Consider the following 22,871-nt stretch of genomic DNA (forward strand, 5'->3'; position numbering starts at 1 on the left):
CTGGTACATATTCTCAGTATTCAATAAAACACGGTTTGAAGACCTAAATGGACGAGTTCATAAGTGAAACTGCTAGACTAGGTGCTTTACTTATTTGTTTTTGTTGTTTTTTTGCCGCATTTGAGGAAAAAATCCTTGCTTTTCATTTTCTGAAAAGATTTATGCGCACAGCCTTACAGAGCCAGCTCTGTAAATGTGATGCCATGAAGATTTACTGCCTGGAGCTGCTGCATGGACATCCAATCAAACTCTTTGTAGATTCATACAATGTTTGTTGGGAGCTCTCACACGCAAATAAGCTTCATTTAGCTGTAGCGCTCTGAGCTCTGAGTTACGGTATGCTCACCATTATCTCCAGAAAATCATCCCGGGTGTTGTCTCTGTCATGCTTTCCATTTTTGTGTAGTCATTCTCCAAGGTGTTCATCTGTCATAAGAGGCGCACAGGGGGGCGCCTTCTCCGGCTGTGGTAGACAATAATGAATGACAGAACACAAACTCTTCTGTGTAATGTTAATATGGTATTCAGATACCGAACTGCAAACCATTACCATTTAATTATAGCTCCCAGATGTGAGTGTGCGTAGCTGTGTAAAAAGGCTTTTGTTGTAAAGGAGCATGTGTGCTAAGCAAACCTTCCCTGGATAAAAACAAGTAGATGACATAGAAAAATATGATGCTAAATTTGAACAACCAGACAAACTAAAACACTATACTACTATACTAAATGAATGTTCCATCGCCCACGTCATATATATTTGTTTTCCATTTTCATTGTAAATGGGCTACATTTCCAGAAAAAAACACAATTACGAAATAGGTCTGGGACGATACACCTATCTCCTGATCACAGTACTTGGGTGCCGATTCGATATGTATTACGATTTTTAAGTATTGTGATTCTACAAGTATTGTGATTTATTGCAATTTTTGTTAACGTTTTTAACACTAGACCATGGGAAAAAGTTGAATCATTCACTTCTAGGGACTTTTACTCTAAATTGATGTAGTAAAAACGTTTGATTTTCAGCAGGAATGTAGTCAGAGATGTCCTGAAGTCAAATATATCAGTCATTGTCAGACATGATTTATGATTTTTTTTCCAGCAATCCAAAAATCAAAGAATGAAGACATTTCCCTCACAAATTAGTGGTATTTTTTTTTTATTTATAAGGGACATGTAACATGTTTTATAATTCAGGTTATTCACTCAATCTTATTTCCATGTATATATTTTCTATATACAGTTCTCTTTGTTAACGCCTTATTTTGAAATCTGCACGTAGTCACGCGTGTATACTTCGCCAAGTCTATTGCTAGCTCTCCGTATCTCTCCCGTCAGCTCTGTTCTCTTTAAACATCCATGGTCAGCTCCATCGGGGCCGTTTGAATACATTTAACATAAATTGTCATTATATGGGTGCTCTACAGTTGTAGCGTTGGCCGATTTGACCGCAAAGATGAGAGTGACGGACGGCTTGACCTTACGTTACTGCAATACGATAACATTTCCTGTCCATGACAGAGTTAGCATTCAGCTTTAGCCGTGATGTCTAGCTCTGCTTTTCCGACAACCCAAAGTGTTTCCATACTCTACTGTATGTGTAGTGTTTACCACTTTGGATTTAAAATGTGAGGCTGCAGGTCGTATCCACGAGGACCCGCCACCGTTTTCTACTTTTACTTTTCAGCTCGCTGTGGTTTGTTTTGGTTGACGGATACAGAACGGATATGACATCACGTTACTCAGACTACAACAATAAAAGCGATAACTTCCTTCTATCGCCACATAGACTCAAATTAAGCAAATATATAGATTCTGGCATTAAAAAAACAATTAAAAATCGTTAAAAAAAATATCACTATACATAGGTAAATTGATTTTTTTCCACCCATGTTATAAAATTGGCAAATATACAACCTTTATCTACTGATGTTTTGGTTGACCTCATGCCGAACTTAAAATCTGCAGATAAACAACATTCAGCAAAAATTCTGTGATCATGTAAAGTTATTATGTGCATGCATTTACATGTTTTTCTCTTAAAAGTTGCAACAAATTTGAAGAGGCAGCGGACAAATCTGCAAGCAGCTGCTTGTCGAGTCTGCCTCAAGATCTTCATAATCAGGAGTGAGCTGAGCTAGAGATGTCTCCCTCCTTTTATTCCTTCACCTATTCTCCCTGGCCCGGTCCTCCGGAGACACGAGCTTAATCAGCTGAATGGCCACGCAGTGGAGAGGCACAGTTCTGGTTCGCTGTATCTCCCGCAGAGCTTAACAGGTCAGCTCTGGTTACTTCTTTGCTAACCTTGTCTTCCTCGCTAATATGGACTCAAGAGGGCTGACTTCACAGGGGCTGCGGTGCATATCCGGGATCTGGAGAAGCTGTATTTGGCACCTGTGGCAAGAGATATGACTCAGAGCAAGGCTAGAGGGTCGCAGGCTCCTATTCACTTCACTTCTTTCCGTTGTTTTCCCCTGCGGATGTTCGCCACTTTGTCAGATTTGCTGCACTTTTTAATCATTTATCCAGGACTTTGCTGGACACTGTAGCCTGTCTTGTTTGACGCTGCTGATCGTGGCACCCTGCTGCTTGATTCACTCTCTTTTTTAAAGCTTCACAGTCGATGCTGTGAAGACACAGTGTTATTTAAATATAACCTTTTCGGGCTGTTTTGGGTAAATACGGCTGTATGCTTATATGTGGTTGAAATCGCCTGCAACAGAAACCCAAAGGATCATCACCAGTGAAACATATGTGTGAGTGTGTGTGTACTCCCAGCTTTGTACTCTTTGATTATGTACACTCCACCCCAGGGGGGGATACACGAAAATTATAGTGCTGCTGACAAAACCTCAGTAGTAGAATCGCTGCGAGTAGAGAGATAAAGATAGATATGCTCATAATGACGATGCTAACACGCTGATGTCTGGCTGGTTTAATGTTTACCACGTTCGCATCTTAGCTTAGCGCGCTAGCATCCTAACATTTACTAATTAGCACTAAACACAGAATACCACTGAGCCTGATGGGAATTTAATTAGTTTTGCACGTATTTGGTCATAAAGAAAAGTGTTGGACAAAACAATTTTTCCTGATGATGATGCTAGATGGAAAGTCAGAGGATCACTAAGTTATTAAAATTCATCCTGAATATCGGTATAAATCTAAAGTGTGAACCTGCTGGTGGCAGTAGTCATCAGGATACATCACCTGGGAACCATTAATGTCTGTGCCAAACTTTGTGCCAAGCCATCCTGAGATGTTGAAATATTTCACCAAAAAAAGTCATGGGGTCACCATAGTAGGATCTATCCTCTGTGGGACCAAGAACGTCTGACATTCAAATATTCGTTCTAAAAATCATACCTTCAAACTATTCAATTATCTATTTTGCAGATTATGCTCTAACTGGCCACGAGCGACGTAGCACTGCACAGTGCCGCGTTTTGAGCTGTAGTTTTGGGGGACCGCTCGTTGTTCCGGCAGCCCATTGTTCCGAAAATACACACTCTCCGTGCAACAAACAGAAGCACATGGCTAATTATCATGCAGAATGACATCATCAGACCTTCCCATCTTGTTGCCTTGAATGACTTTGTTGGTTGGCGTCATTTTGCATAATAATTAGCTATTGGTTCTGTTCAGGATAACGGGCTGCGGGGAGATTTTTTGGACTATTGGGGTTTCAGAATAATGGGCCTTTGGCACCGAACTTTTATCAGACGCCCAGTTTCAATTTTTTCCTGTCACTCACTTTGAAAGCGGCACAATGGACGAGGAACTGCTGATTCGTGCAGTTGAAATGAGGAGGTATCTATATGATGCCTCCTCATTTCACTACAAAAACCTAAATAAGATGGCAGCTGGTTGGAGGGAGATCGCCTGAAATTGTCCTACTTGCTGTGGTCTATATTGTATATGATTTCCAGTAAATATCACAATATATAACATGTGCTTTCTGTTTAAAATGCACAAAAGTCTGAAGATAGCAAGTACTACACATCCATCTTTTAAGTGGTCATGTCTCCATTCTGATCTTGAGCACACAGCTGATATGTACGTGGTTTGTTTACACGACGTAACATAATGATTGCTGCTAGGACTCGGTGTCACTCTCTCTGTGGCCGAGTTCTCTGGCACGATTATGGCTGTTGTTGAATTATTTATTATTTATTTTCAGTTAATGAAAGTGACTCCAGTCATGTGATACATTCAGTGCGCCTGAGGCAGACAGACAATTTGAATATATATTCAATACAATATCTGTTGACAGCCCTACAGCCCACCCACTTATGTTTCTAAAAAGGTAGTCCAGGAGGAAGCCCTAAGATCCTGTCACTGCTGACAACAGCTGGTATTGCTGCTGGATTCTGGATATACTAACATTACAACCAAACTCTTCTTCACCTACCTGGAGTCAACAGGCGATGACCAGTTCCAGGCAGCACGCCCAGGGGCCAAGCAATCGGCCTGTTCCGAATGGGCACGCGCTTCTCCGAACGGGCAGGCCCCGACAACGCTGCTAGCAGCAATAGTGGTAGCCAATTAGTCAGTTCCGAACGGGCATGTACTCCGAACGGCCATGCCCTAGACAGGAAATGGCACTGCACTAGTCAGTAAAATTGCAAAATGACAAACCCTTGGTACATTCACATCAGGCTGACCAAAGGGGCTCGGTAGCCGCAGCAATCATTGCACATAATGGGAATTTGAAACAACATAATTGGGGAGAAAATAAGGAAAACCTCAACCAATCAAATGACATTTTTATTTTGGAGATAGATTCAAATGACACTCCCTACTGTGTGACTAACGATAATACAGCACTTTTTGTTTTTTTCATGCTTTTACACATAATTTTGTTCAAAATTACCAACATTTTATCATGATTTTAGACACATCTCAGCTCTGCTTGTGAGTTCCTAAAGGCCAATCTCCTTCTCAAACTACAACATTGTGTGGAGGTCGGAGTCGTAACCAAACCTTAACAAAGTAGGACATGTATGGACATACAGGCTTTGATCAATACTGACTGGCAGGCCTTGTTCCTTCCTCTTCCCATTACTATTTCTTTTTCTACCTGCTTTCTCCTATCACTCACATGTCCACTCAACTTCCTCGCCATAGCCCAAAGAGGAGATGTGGACGTAGCACTCAGGAAAGGACAAAGACACCTTGTCACCCGGCTTAATGAAGGACTAATGAGCTGTTCAGACCAGCTGTAGTGTTTGTGGCTTTAGCTCTGCTGTTATTTCCCACTGCTGGCTGAGGGATGCTGCTGTTAGTGTGACACTGCCGAGTTTAGTGTAAAGGGCACATTACTACTGTCAAGCTTCACTGACCACCTCATCTCTGCAAGCAACGCTGGATTCAGCAGACTAATACCAGGTTGTTGGTTGGGGGGCAACAGCTGTAGCTTGTACTTATCCCGTATTTGACTCAGAGCGCCGAGCGTTTTCAATTTTGTTTGGTGTATATCCATGATAAAACATTTGGAGAATGCTGTCATGCAGTATTGGCTTAAATGTGAAAAGATATTCATGTAAAAACATGAATGTTAAATCAATGATTTAAAAGGCACATCTATCTGCGTTCTTTTCCATTTTTTTCGCATGGAAACGCCTACTCAGCCGTTAACAAAAATCTGTGACAAAGGTACCAAAGTAAGCTAATCAATAAGGTTATAAATAATGTGAGTTTTGAAATAACTGAAAGGGTTAGTTAGGATTTTCTGAAGAGGTGTTGTATGTACTCCTATGTTCTGCGAGGTAAAATTACTGTTTTTGTGAATGTAGTCTGGTGGCTTTGAAGAGAGCGATACAACAGCTTCAGTTCTTAAGAATATTTTCACTGCTTTATCTTACCATCAGACAGCCCTTTCCAACGAGGAACTGAAGCTGTTATATCGTTCTCTTCAAAGACACCAGACTACATTCACAAAAACAGTAATTTTACCTCACAGAACATGGGAGTTGCCGGTCCACCGCTGCATGAATGAGTTGGTTTGTGTTATTGTGTGACTTTGGGATCCGAACTAACATGGTGTCTATGGCAGTACATTGTTTAGATTCGCTAAACAACGTTCAACCAAGGTACTGTGGGTAATACACTCTGAATGGATAAGGATACATGTATGTATGTAGAACGTCATCGTGTAGAAACCTACGTCAGGTCACAAAGTTTTTAGAAGGGTTTGGGATTTGATGCTAAAACATACATACTTCGATCAAAATGTGAATGTTCGGATTTGAACTAGGGCTGTCAATGTTAACTAAATTAATTTTAACGCCACAAATTCCTTAATGCATTAACGCAACTTGCGATTTTTAAGTTTTAGTGGCTCAGTTTTAAAGCTAGAGTGAAGATACTGGCATCATATGAAGCTAGAAAACCTAAGGAATCCTTTGGTACCAACCATGTCATACTAGCTTGTTGTGAAGGAGGTTAAATAACGCTGCAAACTTGCGCTAAATTTTGGCGAGGAAAAACTGGCATGGTCATTTTCAAAGGGGTCCCTTGACCTCTGACCTCCAGATATGTGAATGAAAATGGGTTCTATGGGTACCCACGAGTCTCCCCTTTACAGACATGCCCACTTTATGATAATCACATGCAGTTTGGGGCAAGTCATAGTCTGATAGCTGTTGCTGCCTGTTGGGCTTCAGTTTGCCATATAGTATGTGCATATTTTTTTATACTAAATATAGTACCTGTGAGTGTTTCTGGACAACATTTGCTATTGTTTTTGTTGTTAATTGATTTCCAGTAATAAAGATATACATACATTTGCATAAAGCACGCATATTTGTCCACTCCCATGTTGATAAGAGTATTAAATACTTGACAAATCTCCTTTTAAGGTACATTTGTAACAAATCTGTAATTAATCGCAATTAACTATGGACAATGATGCGATTAATCACAATTAAATATTTTAATAAATTGACAGCCCTAATTTGAATACATAAAAAACACCACTGGGAAGCCACAGAACGATATAAAAACCTAAAATAAAAAAATAACGTACAATGGGTACGTTATTTTTTTATTTTAGGTTTTGCATTTTCAGGCACTTTTTGAGATTCCTATGTATCCCAGTTAAATGACACTATATATACATTTAGCCTCCTAGAGTGCCTTCCAGGTGGTTTCAAACATATGGTAAGCAAGATGGCATTCAACAATTACAGCATGCCAGCCATTGATTAGCCGGAAGTCCCTTTTAGAGCCACCACGCTTGATAATGATTAATGTGATAAATATGCAGCATACACAGCCCAGTGTGACTGTGTTTTTCTTCTCAAACTTGTCAACGTAATTTGAATTGCAATGGGTTGTTGAAGGTGAAATGTGCCTTTTTTTTATTATGGATATCGAATTTTTTGATGGCTGCACTTGAAAAACGAAGAGATGCATTGCATATCCTTTCCCAGGCGGAGCAGGCACCCACTGCTGAGGAGTCAATTAAAAGAGAAAACACATCAAAGGCTTCTCTCCTTTTCCCTAATTTCAAACAAAGGAGGACCCACTGGCAAGGGCACATAAACAGGTGGTAATCCCTGTCTGCCGGTGCACTTGGGTTGGGGTGGGGGGGGAATGCATTCTCATCTTCACTCACCCGCTCTCACTGACTAATTGCCCAGCCTCATGCAATTCATGCCTTGACAGCGATATGAGTTCCAAGATGATGCCCAAACCAACCCGTGTCACGCCTTGGACCGCGGGGGCTGCATGTGTTGCCATGATAAGGCTCATTGCATTTATTTCAAGCTACTCATTAAGACTCTGTGCCTGAAACTCGCTTTTTCCATTGTGCTCTTAAAAAGATAGAAGCCAGGGGAATGAGGCAAAAATATGCCCCGTGTGTAAATTACACAATTAGGAGGCACAGTTAGACTTTATTTACAGAAAAACAAGTGTAGAGCAACAACTGAATGTGAGATTCAGGGAGTGTCTACTGACCTCATAGTTATCAACCTCACAGTTATCTTGTAATGTGTTGATATAAATTAATAAATATAGTGAATCAACTTTGAAATGAATGTCACAATAATTGACATACCAATTAAAACGCTGTGGTATCAAAGTGTGTCCTTTATGAAGCAGGATACAGGCAGCACAGTCAGAACTTCCCTTTGTTGCTATGATTTGTTTATGTTTGACAGATTTATATAAAGTCTTTACATCTCCTCATCCACCTTTCTTTCTTTTCCTTTTCTTTCTTGTTGCATCTGAAAGTCCATACAAATATGCTATTTAGTACACTAAAACAGTATGTGAGATTTTTTATTATGTCCGAAACCTTAGTATGAAACCAATAGTACGCAAATTGCACAGTATTTCTGGTGAAATATTACAGTATGCAAACACTGGATATTACGCCGGCATAAATATCCCACAATGCAGTGCGGTAGTGACGACAACGTTCATAACAGCCATTGACAGACAGCTCTGTAACATCAATAGCTCTTCAATTTAAGTGTAAGTATTAGGGCTGTCAAGGTTAACATGATAACGCAAATTAGTTTTAACGGCAATAATTCCTTTAACGCATTAACGCAACTTGCGATATTTCGGTGGTAGCGGGCTCAGTCTTAGAGCTAGAGTTAAGATCTTAGCGTCATATGAAACTAGAAAAACCTAAGGAATCCAGTGGTACCAACCATGTCATACTAGCTTGTCGTGAAGGAGGCAAAATAATGTTCCAAACTAAATTTTGGCAAGGGAAAACTGTCATGGCCGTTTCAAAGGGGTCCCTCGACCTCTGACCTCCAGATATGTGAATGAAAATGGGTTCTATGGGTACCCACGAGTCTCCCCTTTACAGACATGCCCACTTTATGATAATCACATGCAGTTTGGGGCAAGTCATAGTCAAGTCAGCACACTGACACACTGACAGCTGTTGATGTGCGATTAGTTTGTGATTAATCACGATTAACTATGGACAATCATGCGATTAATCGTGATTAAATTATTTTAATCGATTGACAGCCCTACTATATATTTATACCTTTGTACACTATTTTCTTTCTAGTTTTTTTATATGTACCTTCTCATGAATCTATTATATATTTTTGGTGCATTTTGGAAATGTTTATGGTACCTTATGGAATTATCTACTCTGTTGTACTCAACATTTTTTTAATCTCGTAATGGAAATGTATTTATTAATATTGCACTATTTATATCCAGTTGCTACTGCTGTTGTTGACTCTTATAGTGGAACTGTAGTGAGGTGTTTGTGATTATTTGCTAATCAGCACCTGAGTGATTTGAGACACACCTGATGGAAATCAAGCCCAAAGCAAATCTGTTGAAGCAACATGCGAAACATATAGTTCTGTCTTTCTTGTTTTTAAATGTAATTTGTGAATAAAATAGTGTCTCTATCCTACCAGTATCGTGGTGTGCTCTGGAATTTTGATTACTTTTGGTTCACTGTGGTTTTACCCCGCACCCGCTGCACCCAGGAGAGAAGCATTAATCGAGTGAAGAGAAGCACCGCTCTGCACGGGGTATCTTCAGTTTTTTTAAACAGTTTTATTGTTTCCATTACAGACGTTTGAAGTCCACCCAGACCCAATGATCAACGTCGCACACATGGCCTGCGCCGGTGGAGGGGTGTGGATGGCGTTCTCCGAGGGCTCCTCCATTCGTCTCTTTCATACTGAAACACTGGAGCTTCTGCAGGAAATCAACATCTCGACACGCTCGAAGCTGCTGAACACTGGTACATGCACATCACACTCGGTCTTGACCTACATAAATAGAGGTCACCCTTTATCCTGCAGAGCAGCTGAAACAGTTTTTGTTAAAAAAAAACACAATTGTGACAATTTATTGTTTCAAAATTGTACCACTAAATTTCATTTTATTTTTACTTGTCACATTTTTTGTCTTTATTATATTAGAGCAATCATAGGGCACCAGTTTAACAGTGATGATGCTCTCCTCCGCAGAATGGTATTCATGTCTTGTCCAAGTCGCTCCTTGGGTCTTGCACTCCGGGGGCTGACCTGAATAAGAATCCATCTCAGGCCTTCGCAAAGTCATAATAGAGCCATGGGGTGAAAGATAAGGATTAATAAAAAAGAAATAAAGTCATTTAGGAGCAGTAAAATGGCAGCCTTAAAGATTTTCATACCAAGGGTTCCCATGGAAACGCTCTTGTCTTTCTCTAAACGTCCATGCTTCATGCCCGTTTTACCTCCCCACTTTCCTCCTTTTTGAGTTAATATTTTTCTTTCTTTTTGTCCCACTTTCTCCCTCTCGCTCCCCCGTTTCATCTCATCCGCTCTGCTTTTAAATCCCCCGTTTCACTTCTCTCTGCAGTCTGTTTAGGATACCACAGATAGCCCATTACTTCCAGTGTGCCTTCCTTTATGATGGATGAAATATTTATCAACCAGTGTGGGTGTTTTACTCCTTTTTTTTTGAGGAAAGAACTATGGTAAACAAATTAGATAGCAGCGAAGCTTACCTAAAACGGTGTAATGGTGATAACTACAGTACAGCTTGCCTCAGACATCATGCACTGATCTCATTCAGCACATGTGAAGATCATTTTGAGCTCCAGGGAGTGGTATGAATGCCTCTGGATTTAGACAATTTTGTCCTTTTCATTGAGTCACACTAGACTGTGATTGATGTATTTAGAGCAATACTCAAAGCTGTGGTAGCACTTCATCTCATCAGAAAAAAAAAGGATTTCTCTCGTGAGTTGAGTAAAGAGCAAAGAAAACAGGAACGCATTTCATACACCTTTTCTCTTTTAGATCAAAGTTCTCTTTTTTTTTTGTTCAAGACGAGACTTTAAGGAGAGCAGATTCCTATGGCAGTGGTATCTGGAGAAAACCTGTGACCCGAAGGTCATTTTCATCCAGCTCCAGTGCTTCCCCTTGAAATATGCAGCAGATTTAAGGGCGCCTCAAGTCTTGGCCCTGGGGGGAGTTACAGGGTGAAAAGAAAAAGAGTTGCTCGGCTCATGTCTTCAGGGTCCACAAAAGGAAGAGGATCTTTGACTTAAGTTGTGATTTGTTGAGCTCACAAGAGAAAAGAGGATCCCCCGACACTTCACAAGCACAGATACTGCACATGAAATACTGATAGTTCCTCTCTATCAATGGGTCTTTGCTCCCCTAGGTTTCTCCTTGACTTATGCCAGGACATGCAGTAATGATACACCCCCTAATCCTTTCCCCTTAATGTGATTTATACTCAACAGGGAATTCCAGTAGCAGTAAACAACAGAGAAGTTTCTGAGGCACAGGAAACTGCTGATCTCTTCTCTACTAATGCCTTTAATAGTTCTATCCTTAGGGTGAAAAAATAATATTCCGAAATAAAGTCCTCAGTGACATATCACAGGGAAACATTTATCTTTGGAGACATCTTCTGTTTAAGGCTTCCACGATAAACCCACTACACACTGAAGAGTGTGTGCGCTATTGCAAAAATTGGAGGTGCGAGATTGCTCGAGGTTAAACTATACCTCCTTAATCTCAAGTGCCTTTGTCATTATCCCTCTTTATCACTGTTCTTAAGGACAATGCCAGGCGCCCACATCTTCCGACTTAGCTGCACATTTCACGCTAACCCGTGAGTGGGTGTTCATGAGCATCACTCTCTCACTTAAACTCTCTAACCGCAGTACAAATAGACTCTGAGGCGATGTGAGCAGGTGGCAGACAGTTTCGAGATAAAGGCTGTTTTTTTGATGACGCCTAACCCACTGCTTTGACCCTCCAAGGTCTCGCCTCCTAAAGGCGTCTGCTCTCTGTTTGCTGAATGTGCTCCGCTGCTCTGCCTCCACTTCCTCTTCTACGCACAGCATCACAGCTTCCTACGTGGGATGATTCATCTCTGCGCAGTGAAATGAATGAATTAAATGACACCGTTGAGCCACTCGCGCAAATCATCATAATCTGAGCATGACACAGAACAAACATGTAAATACAGCTACCCATGTAAATGAGCGTTTTCTTAGTAGCGATCACTTGAATGCTAGTGTAATTCAATTATGGTTGCAGTGGATGTTATGGTAAATGGTTCTATAGATAACTAGGCCACAATGGGAGCCAAGAGCTGAGGGACCACAAAAGGAATGCAAAAATAAATCCATAACAAACAATGTTTTTCACCCCTTTGTTAAGTGGAAACAAAGGGTGTGCATGTATAATAAGAGTGTGCAATTATCCTTTTCCCGTCTCTAATGCCGAGCTACAAAAAGAGTTCTACACATTTCACAGTACGGAACTTATGTTGACGCTTTCATCATGTAATCACAAGATGAAAAAAATGTACCTTCATCAAAAAATCACTGCTTTATCTCACCTCAAGGATTATCAACACACTGTAAGGGATAAGACCCTGAATTACTTCATTTGTCACATTAAATGTGATACGATATCCAGAGCATTTATATAGCAGCAAACAACGATTTGCTTTGTAAAGATATAGAGGAGTAATGTCTGCCTGAGCAGAGAATGAAGTTACTCTCGCTCTGTGTGTGTTGTAATCAGAGCTTCTCCGTGCTTTGTTGACATAGCTGGGCCGGCCGAATGATGCTTTTAGTGCATGTGCCGTTCCGACCGACAGCGTAGCACCCACCCTCTGGTTTTCCCCAGGTTGACACTGTTAGCTCTGTCGGCAGCGTTGCAGATGTTTTCACTGATAACTGTTAGCACTGTTAGCTATGAGCTGCCGGCTCAGCTGCCGCCATGATGAGAGCCATGCGGAGGCAATAGAAATGCTCTCAATATCGCATTTAGCACCTTTAACAGAGAACCGCAATAAGAACCAGTACCAACTTGCTATATCTCATCGGAATACAGCTATGATCAGGATCCGACCCTGCATGAACCTGTATACTTTCTGTCCAAGCACGACCCGAACCTGAACCACGGCAGCAGTTTTGGGCCCGAGTCGATTAAAACATTTATCACAAGCTAAAGTCAGCCAAAGTCTTTTCAGTGCCGTAACAGACATTTGTGACATAATCTCCGACATGAGCCTTGTCTTTGACCACCCTGTTAGGTGCGTGTCTCCCTTTGTGGGTGCCGCAGCAAGCGAGACAGCGAGCAGCTTTCTGACTGTGTGAAAGTGTTGTTTTTGAAAGGCTAAACGCCAACAAATAGTATAATACTTATATAATGACTGCTGCTGAATCAGCATTCACACAATAGCCTGATCTTTATCTGCAGTTTTGCAGACATACCGGATTCAAACAGAATGAGTAGTCATGCAAAAGAAAAAAACTTCTCAGTATTAGCAGTATTTTGTAGTAATAGCAGATGATTTGATTTAGATTTGAATGTCAACGTTATGAATGAAGCTTTGAACTATACGGTACCGGTCTAAAATAGAGATTGTATAACAATTCTGGAAATTGGCGTGAACCTGACCCGATTCAAGCCCCGAGGAATTTTTTACAGCCTTGCCCGAACCCGGCGTGTCGGGTCGGTTTGGGCCGGGCACAATCGGGTTCGGGCAGACAATCAAAGCTCTACATTGGAACAAACAAATGAATGCAACACAATCTCTGTTTGCACATTTTCATACCAGCAGGTCAGCCTCTTAAAGTAACGATGTGAACTCAAAACATGAAGTCAATATATGTTAATATGATTATGTAAATGTGTGCACGGCTGTCTACTTTTTTTTAATATTAAGTCAATGTTAAAGTTCATGCCACTTACAGACAGCCATGTAGTGCTTTGTTTAAAAGATGAGTCATAGACTCTCAGTGTGCGAGTATGATGAGTTAGAGGCACTCTACCAAATGAAATAATTGACCTTAAAGTCAAAACATTGAATGTTATTGACACTGCAAGTATTTCTGATAACCTTTCTAAATATGTAACAAAAGGCATGCTGTAAAAGTGGCTTCTGGATCCAAGTCAAGTCTAAAGTATCTAATATCATAACTCTCTTTAATAACTACTATAATAATTAGTTGTATTAAAACAAAGTCTGATTAACATGGATATTTTTTTCATTAAAAATCATTGCTCTCTGTTATGTCTTACCAGATAAAACCTAATACATCAAAGTGATAAAAAATATTCTAAGTAGTGTTGTCAATCGATTAAAATATTTAATCATGATTTATCGCATGATTTTCCATAGTTAACCGCAAATTAATCACATATTTTTTATATGTTCAAAATGCACCTTAAAGGAAGATTTATCAAGTATTTAATACTCTATCAACATGGGAGTGGGCAAATATGCTGCTTTATGCAAATATATGTACAGTATATATTTATTATTGGAAATCAATTAACAAGATGAAACAATGACAAATATTGTCCAGAAACCCTCACAGGTACTGCATTTAGCATACAAAATATACTCAAATCATAACATGGCAAACTCAAGCCCAACAGTCAACAACAGCTGTCAGTGTGTCAGTGTGCTGACTTGACTGACTTGCCCAAAATTGCATGTGATTATCATAAAGTGGGCATGTCTATAAAGGGGAGACTCGTGGGTACCCATAGAACCCATTTTCATTCACATATCTTGAGGTCAGAGATCAAAGGACCCCTTTGAAAATGCCTGTTTTTCCTTGCCAAAATTTAGTGCAAGTTTGGTGCGTTATTTAGCTTCCTTCATGACAAGCTAGTATGACGTGGTTGGTACCAATGGATTCCTTAGGTTTTACTGAGCCTAGTACAACCTAAAAATCCCAAGTTGCGTAAATGTATTAAAGAAATTAATGCCATTAAAGCGAATTTGCGTTAGCACGTTACCGCGTCAAATTTGACAGCCCTAGTTCTTAGTATTGTAAGCTTTTTTAAACCCTCAACAGTTATCGATTGTTCTGTTTTAGAACACTAGAACAATTGTAAAAAGGCACACTGACTGAACATGCACACACAGGCCTGAGACGAGCTCTGATAACAATGATTGAAAACACCTGTGTATGTGCACCATGGGCACTTATTAAGAAGGATTATGATGTCTGTATCTTTACCAATAAAAGAGAACTTTCCTGCATATCAGCTTTGCTATTACAGTGGGAGGTGAAAACCTTGAAGCTCAATGTTTCAAAACCTCTCAGATCTCAAGCAGACACAGACACAACAACGACTTCACAGAGCCTTGTTTCCTATGCTTTGTGCTTCTATGTGAGGTTTTTCTTTCAACTGGGTCAGTAGCAAGTAGACAAATCCGATTTTTCATAATCTTATGTAACCCAGAGCCCTAGGTGGCTGTGCTGTGCATGTGTTAAGCTTGTCAAATACAGATTGATCACAGAGCTTAAACCTTACCCAAAGCTAACACTGATAACCAACAATCAAAGTATTTCTACTTTTTTCATCATCATGCTAGGCCTGAACAGCTTCCAAAATGCAGCGGTTTTGGAAGAACTTCTGGTAATAATAAAATCAATAGGAGTTCATAATTCACTCTCTAAAAGATAGACCATCCAGTCTGTGAAAGTTGTATCATTTAATCCACATCTATTATTCTTTCAAAAGAGCCTATAATCTGTTGTAGTCTTGTGCTATCTGTAATTCTATAACAGCAGGAGGTGAAGAAAACTCAAATCCATTTTCTGACAATGTTTCCTATATTGCAGGTCAAAAGAGCATGCGGGTCACGAGTCTGCTAATTTGCCAGGGGCTGTTATGGGTTGGCACTGCCCAAGGCTTAATTATCACTCTTCCAGTTCCCAAACTGGAGGGCATCCCCAAAATAACAGGTATGGATCCGTCGGGGGCGGCTGACTGTGATTGAACAGCCTCTTGAGAGTTGTTTTTTTTCCCCTTCATGATAGAAAATGACTCTGCACTGCCCATTATTGAGGTCACACTTCACATTTGTCTCCTGGCTCTGGGAATCAGTGGAAATATTACCAAGCGGGCAACACACAAATCATACAGTATATATATATTGTTGCAGGGTAATTTAAAAACTGCCTGCCAGCATTTTGTTAATTATGCCGAGTGAATGAGGTCGTTAGTTTCCCACTTGCACAAACCTTACTTCATGACCCTCTTATTCCAAGCTAGTTTATTGAATACTATGTAAACACAACACAAACTTTAGCTACCATTGTTACTGTTACAACTGCATAATTATAATGAATAAATACAGTTCACTGCGGTTCAAGTCATAATAATCTTCTTTAAGTTTAACTTACAATAACTTGACCTGAGCCCCTGTATAGGAGCAGTTTATTGTCCCTCTGGACGACATTTAAATATTCTGTCTTCCCTCCTACAGGAAAGGGAATGATCTCTCTAAATGCCCACTGTGGGCCCGTTGACTTCCTGGTAGCCACCGCCAGCCCTCTGCCTCCCGAACTGCTGAAGAGGGACTCCGTCGGGGATGGCCCGGACTCTGCCTTTGGAGGCGAGGACCGCAGCGACACCTCCTCTCAGGAATCCCTGCAACAGTCCTACCAGGGAGACGGGAGAGGCAAAGGACGCGGCGTCCTGCTGCAGTACAAGCTGCGCTCTACGTCGGGGCTTCCCGGACGGCCGTTGACGGCGCTGGGCGACGAGGCGTCGGACTCCTCCCTGGAGTCTCTGGAGCACAGCGTAGAAGATGGATCTATCTACGAGCTCAGCGATGACCCAGAAATGTGGGTTAGGGGACGTCCTTGCGAGAGGGAAGGGGGACGCAGGGACAGGGTGATCTCTGCGGCGGTTATCTCTGGAGGCAAGGGCTTCCGTAGGCTGAAGGAAGGAGCAGCAGCAGGTACTAGGACAAGCGGGGAGGGTTTAGAGAATATGCTTATGGTATGGCAGCTCCCGCTGACAGTGTGATATGGAAAATATATGGCGAGGCGATAGATGTCTATCCAGCTTAGCCTTGAATCAACCGTTCTGTAAATTCAATGGATTTGAATAAATATGTATGATGGGAAGGCGTTGCCACCGTTACGGTGTTTGACATGCTATGATTTGGAATAAGGATACTAAGACGTGTTGTTTACGAGAGGTTCTTTCAGCTCATAGGATGCTTTGAATGTTCAGGATTGTGCGTCATCATCTTCCCAGCAGTGGCAGAGGCCGCCACAGATTAGTTCCATTTGATCTGCTTCCTCTTCCCGCCTTCGTTAAGATTGACAATTCCTCAATTTAACCTCATCATCGCCCGCGTGCTCTCTGCCACGTTTGTTTTATGCGAAGGACTTCTGTGTGAGCACCCGTGGACAGCTCGCCTTTGAGAGGCAGCCTTTGTTGAATCTGCCATGCTCTGCAGAGTTAGCGACGGACATCTTTTATCTGATCCTGCGGGAGAGATCCCATCTGTTTGGAGCTGAAAGCTGGGGACTTCCACCGCATCACAAAGCACATTAGCATCACTTTATTAGCTTCGCCAACCTCTCTCTTATCCCATACAATGTGAATGTACGATACCTTCTATTGTGTCTCGAAATTGAATCTGTGATCTCTTTAAAGAAAAGGATTTAATTTGTCCTGTTTTGTTGCAGCTGTTGCAGAAATGATTTAAGGAAAATGAGTTGCTTCCAAGAGCTCACCATGCCTGTATTGAGGAGGGTCACGGTCGCACAGACTGGCTGCAAAACAACTGATTTTGGAAAACAAAAGTTAGACGAGTCAGAGATGTTATTGTTCTACATTACAGAATCAATATTTGCACTGTAGAAATCCTGTAATTACTGCAGATTTATTTGAGGAAAAGGAACTTCTTGGTGCCACATTTCCGCGTATTATCTAGCCCAAGCATTATAAATGCCAGATATCTGTTTCATTATTCACTGTCATCCATCAGCTAGATGAAACAAATGCGCACACAGGGTTGTTACACAGCCCACATTAGCTGGAAACCCCAGTTACACATCAAAAGCAAAACTCTATAAACGAATGATGAAATAAAAAGGATGCAGCCATCCAGACTGCTATCAGCTATGTGTGAACCCACCTAAGAGAGACACCAATGAGCATGTTTACATGCATACAGATGGTGTTTCACAGTACATAGCAATGGTCTGTATTAACATTAACAGGCACTGATGTATATTATCTCTGATATTAGCCAGGACACTAAGTCATGTAAACCCACTTCTTTTCATGCTAATATTTGGTAAATATTTGGAGTTTTAATGCAAACATTAATATTTTATGATCAAGATATCATGTAAACAAGTTGTCATGCCTGTTGGGTGGAAACTTCACATCTCCATTTTTGGTGATTATCGTGTTTTCAGATCAGTTGTAAGATTACATGGTCTTTTTTTTTAACCTGATAGGCTTACGGAACCAATTTAAACACTTTTAATGATATAAAAATTAGGGCTGTCAATCGATTCAAATATTTAATCACAATTAATTGCACATTTTTTATCTGTTCAAAATGTACCTTAAGGGGAGATTTGTCAAGTATTTGATAATTTTATCAACATGGGAGTGCGTAAATATGATTGCTTTATGCAAATGTATGTATATATTTATTATTGTAAATCAATTAACAACACAAAACAATGACAAATATTGTCCAGAAACCCTCACAGGTACGGCATTTAGCATAAACAAATATGCTCAAGTATATCTTGAGGTCAGAGGTTCAGAGACCCCTTTGAACATGGCCATTCTAGTTTTTCCTCACCAAAATTTAACGAGTTTGGTGTTAAATTTTTCAGCGTTATTTAGCCTCTTTCACAACAACCTAGTGTGACATGATTGGTACCGATGGATTCCTTAGGTTTTGAGCCCCCTACAACCTAAAAAACACAAGTTACATTAATTTGTTAAAGAAATTAGTGGCATTAAAACAGATTTGCGTTAACGTCTTATTCTTGCGTTAACTTTGACAGCCCTAATAAAAAAGCATTATTAGGCTCTGTACAAGCACTTCCCTTTTTTTTTTACTTATAGAAATACAACAACAGGAGTATGTTGAATCGGAGCTGGTACAAGAATCGGTACTGTTGTACAATATTGTGAAATGTTTGCTTCATAACTTCTTGATAAAAAAATTTATGGTAGCATTTGCAGGTTTATAAACATGGACTGTTGACATTGGCATGTACATACAGAAAAACCTAACAAGTACATACTTTACAGTGCATTGTGTTATACGTTTCACGGTGCGTTGAATGAGTAGGCGGAGGCCATGCAAGTAGCCGAGGATTCTCAATAAACCGATCGACGGTGAAGGTTATGGTATATCATTTTTCTCCAACTCCATTTTATCTCTACTTAGCCCGTCCGCCACACATGGAATCTCATCTTGTGCTTTCATCACAGATGAAGCGTAAAGTTCATGTTTTGTATGTCCCTGAGGCACATGGAGGTTTATTTCCCCCTTTTCTTCTCCTCACACCTGACTGCTTCAAACGCATCCTGCTGTCAGCCAGAATCATTTAGAAAAAAATATATATATGATGATGTAAACTGTCCTTGGATGCTGTCATCGAAATGTAAATCTCAATGTCACGTCAGAAATGTATACTGTTAATTCATATGAGATTCAATGCTGCTGGAGCCACGACGCCCTAATGGTCACTATAGAGGTTGTTTAACCAGAGGATGAGTTTCACAAGCTTATCCGCTACCAACTGAGATTTAATCTCAAAAGTCCAGTATAGTGGCATTTGATCGACTTTGACTCATGCATTTCATTTGCTTACACTACATGTGTACAGGTATTATCCATGCACTGAATATTAATACTTATGAATGATGTACTGTACTACTAATTAAACCTGCATTTCCTTTTTGTAAAGAGGAGTCTGTAACAGTGTTGATGTTTTAGATGAGACTGAATAAGGCACAGTTTATGCAATTTACGCTCTTGTGGTGTTAAAGGTTCTATATACGGGATTCAAAGCATTAATATTGCGGCAAACAACTATTTGCTATGTAAAGATATAGAAGAGTAATGTCTACCTGAGCAGAGGATGAAGTCACTCTCCCTCAGTGTGTGTTGTAATTTGAGTGTCTCTTTGCTTTGTTTCCATAGTTGGGTAGCGGTATTAGCAGATCTGCGAACCGCTCGCTCGAACAGCCGTTGCCATGTTGAGAGCCGTGCAGAGGCAAAAGAAATGCTCTGAATTCCGTATTTAGCACCTTTAAAGTAGAAGTCCTGTTTATTATTTTTTAGATTTGGCCATCAGTTATGGTAATACGTACTTCTCAAGTTAATTGCTGAGATCTGCGAACATGGTGACATCACTAAAAAGAAGTCTGGTGAGATAAGAACACAAACAGTCACATGATCGTACAGGTTTGAAACAAACACCCTGGATAGCCAGACTTGTTTGGACGAAAAAACAGGAAAACTAAATTTGTTTTAAGCTAATCTGTTGTAAACATTCGTCACAGTTTGCAGACCAACTTCCAAGCTCAACTTTTCAGCTACTACAGTTTTCATGTGTATTGAGGCATTATTACTGACATGATGGATGCATTGACCTTTAGTTTTACCAACAACCTGTGTGATATCTGACTGCTCGCTTCTTGACCCTTCAGACTTTGTTGTAGTGATATGTCACAGATTACTGGTGAGTACAACAATACAATAACTGATTGAAATGATGGCCAAACCTACAAAAGTAAGGTTACAAAAGACAAGTCAATAACCAGAATTAAAGTTACACTTATTGCCGTCACAGTCATGTGGAAACACAGTGCTCATTTGGTACGGTACTTGTAAAATGTTACATGTCTAAACGTTCTAACAAGCTTATGCTAAATTAAAAACATGTTTAAACTTGAGTTTGATCTTCTTCTATATGATGTCGGTCGATGTTGTCAGTAGTTTATCTGCAGTATTATTATGTAAATGATGTTACTACTTCTCTATGAGTCAGCAACAGAAAATCCTGTCTTTGATGTATCATTTGGATTATCTTCTCATTTTTTTTGGTGTTTGGTTATTCAAATTACAATAAGTTTACCTCTACATCTGCTGGAAGCCAGTGCTGAAAAAAAAACACTAATCTTTTTGTTGAGTAAAAGTAAGAATACAGAGACTGGATAGTAAAAAAAAATATTGCCTGTTAATGTTAATTTTATGCTGAGTGGTGTTCCATCTCCAATACACTACCCTCTAGACATCACATTATGGGTCACGTAGTCCAGTTTATTTCTTGTTGCTTTCTCAAGAGCATTGCTAGCTTAAAGGGATAGTTCGGGTGTTTTTAAGTGGGGTTGTATGAGGTACTTAGCAACAACAGAATTAGGTAGAAAAAGTTGCTTAAATTTGTCATTTCTTGTCAATTATAGGCAAATTGAGTCTTCAAGGTCGACTCCATCTGCATTCTTTTATGGGTTTTTCAAATAAACACCCACTCAGCCATTAGCAAAAAAGCAGTGACGTAGGTTACCAAAGTAGGCTTATCAAGTTTATGAATAATGTGAATACTCGCACTAGCTCATTCAAAGTTAACTGTGCTAAGTTTGGAAACAACTGAAAGTGTTAGGTTGGATTTTTTTTAAGTGGGGTTGTATGTATAATTACATTATAGCTACTATTTTTGTGAATGTAGTGTGGTGGCTTTGAAGAGTTCCCCGTGGGAAAGAGCTGTCTGACGGTGAGGTAAAGCGGCTGTGGACGGTAGCAGCAGAAAAAGTTTTTTAGCCACCGAAAAGAAAGGCCCACCTACACTAAATAAATCAATATCAGTTTAAGTGTACAATATATTTAGAATATTTTAACCGCTTTACCTTGCCATCAGACAGCCCTTTCCAATGAAGAACTGAAGCCGTTATATCACTCTCTTCACAGCCACCAGACTCCATTGACAAAAACAGTACTGTAGGTAATACACTGACGATAAGGACGTATATATAATGTATATGTAGCAGCGTCATCATGCAGAAACCTACGCCAGGTCATGTAGGAACATTTTTTTAGAAGGGGTAGGGAAAAAAGGATTTTGACACTAAAACATACGTACTTTGACCAACATTTTAATGCTCTAATTTGAATACATGAGAAATACCTCTGGGAAGCTACAGAATGATATAAAAACCTAAAAATAATAATAATAATAATGGACCTGCCCTTTAAATGATCACCACTGAGACTTGATTTTGTCACATCCTTTATACCTCTTCACCTTCATCCTACAGTGGCTTACTGTATGTCGTCGGTGGCACAGTACACTTCAGGGAGACCAGCGGGATTGTTACGAGCGAGCTCAAACTGCAGGTGAAAACACACTGGGGAACCCCTGCCATCCACCTCTTCCTCCCCTCCTCCCCTAACTCTCTCTGTCGCTGTGTTTCTCTATCCCTACTCTCTTTCAACACATGTCGAAGAAGTCCGCACGGAATACAAATCCACTATCCATCATAGTAGGAAATGAAGCGGTGTGCTATTTCCTCATGACCAATCATCAGGTCAATGTGTGCCGTTCCCCTTTGACCTGAAAGTTACATTAATAGCCTCCTCCTACTGACTCCACATGGAGCAGTCAGGACACATAAAGCCCCCCCCCCTTTGGTGCTGACAATGTCAGATAGAGGGGCACAGGGCGGGTGGAGCGGACCACATCCACTGAAATCAGCCTCAGCAGTAGGAAATTAGCAGGAAAGGTCGATGCGAAAAAACAAACATGATGGGCATAATCAGTCAGATGGAGACTGAGGTGTGTATATCAACATTTAGATAATTACGGCACATGACTAAACTCACCCCAACCAGCGGAGGCTTTCAAACATACATTTAAATCAACTTGAGGCTTCACATGAAAAAACGTTACATAACTACAAACAAGCACAGATGTTTGTTTTTTACTGAATGTCTTCTCCAGTCATCAAGTTCGATATGCATAATACAAAAAAAAAATGGGCGTAAAAAAGATGCATTCTCTGCCATTATTATGCCTCCTCGTCCTCTGTGGATGTGTATAATCTAGGCTTTGTTTACTTGTACTCTTT

General features: G+C 40.3%; 1 protein-coding gene across 3 annotated transcripts in view; it reads left to right on the plus strand.

The window, feature by feature from the left end:
* Positions 1-17,892, plus strand: part of arhgef10la (Rho guanine nucleotide exchange factor (GEF) 10-like a) — a 148,821-nt gene extending 130,929 nt beyond the window's left edge. For all 3 annotated transcript variants that reach the window (XM_074639229.1, XM_074639244.1, XM_074639238.1), the window contains 3 exons: positions 9,565-9,736; positions 15,593-15,715; positions 16,240-17,892. In XM_074639229.1, the coding sequence (XP_074495330.1) occupies positions 9,565-9,736; positions 15,593-15,715; positions 16,240-16,784 (840 nt within the window). In that variant the 3' untranslated portion in view covers positions 16,785-17,892. The remainder of the gene's footprint in view (positions 1-9,564; positions 9,737-15,592; positions 15,716-16,239) is intronic.
* The last annotated feature ends 4,979 nt before the right edge of the window (positions 17,893-22,871 follow it).

This window comes from Sebastes fasciatus, chromosome 1, assembly GCF_043250625.1.
Source record: "Sebastes fasciatus isolate fSebFas1 chromosome 1, fSebFas1.pri, whole genome shotgun sequence".
NCBI classification, from domain to species: Eukaryota; Metazoa; Chordata; class Actinopteri; order Perciformes; family Sebastidae; genus Sebastes; species Sebastes fasciatus.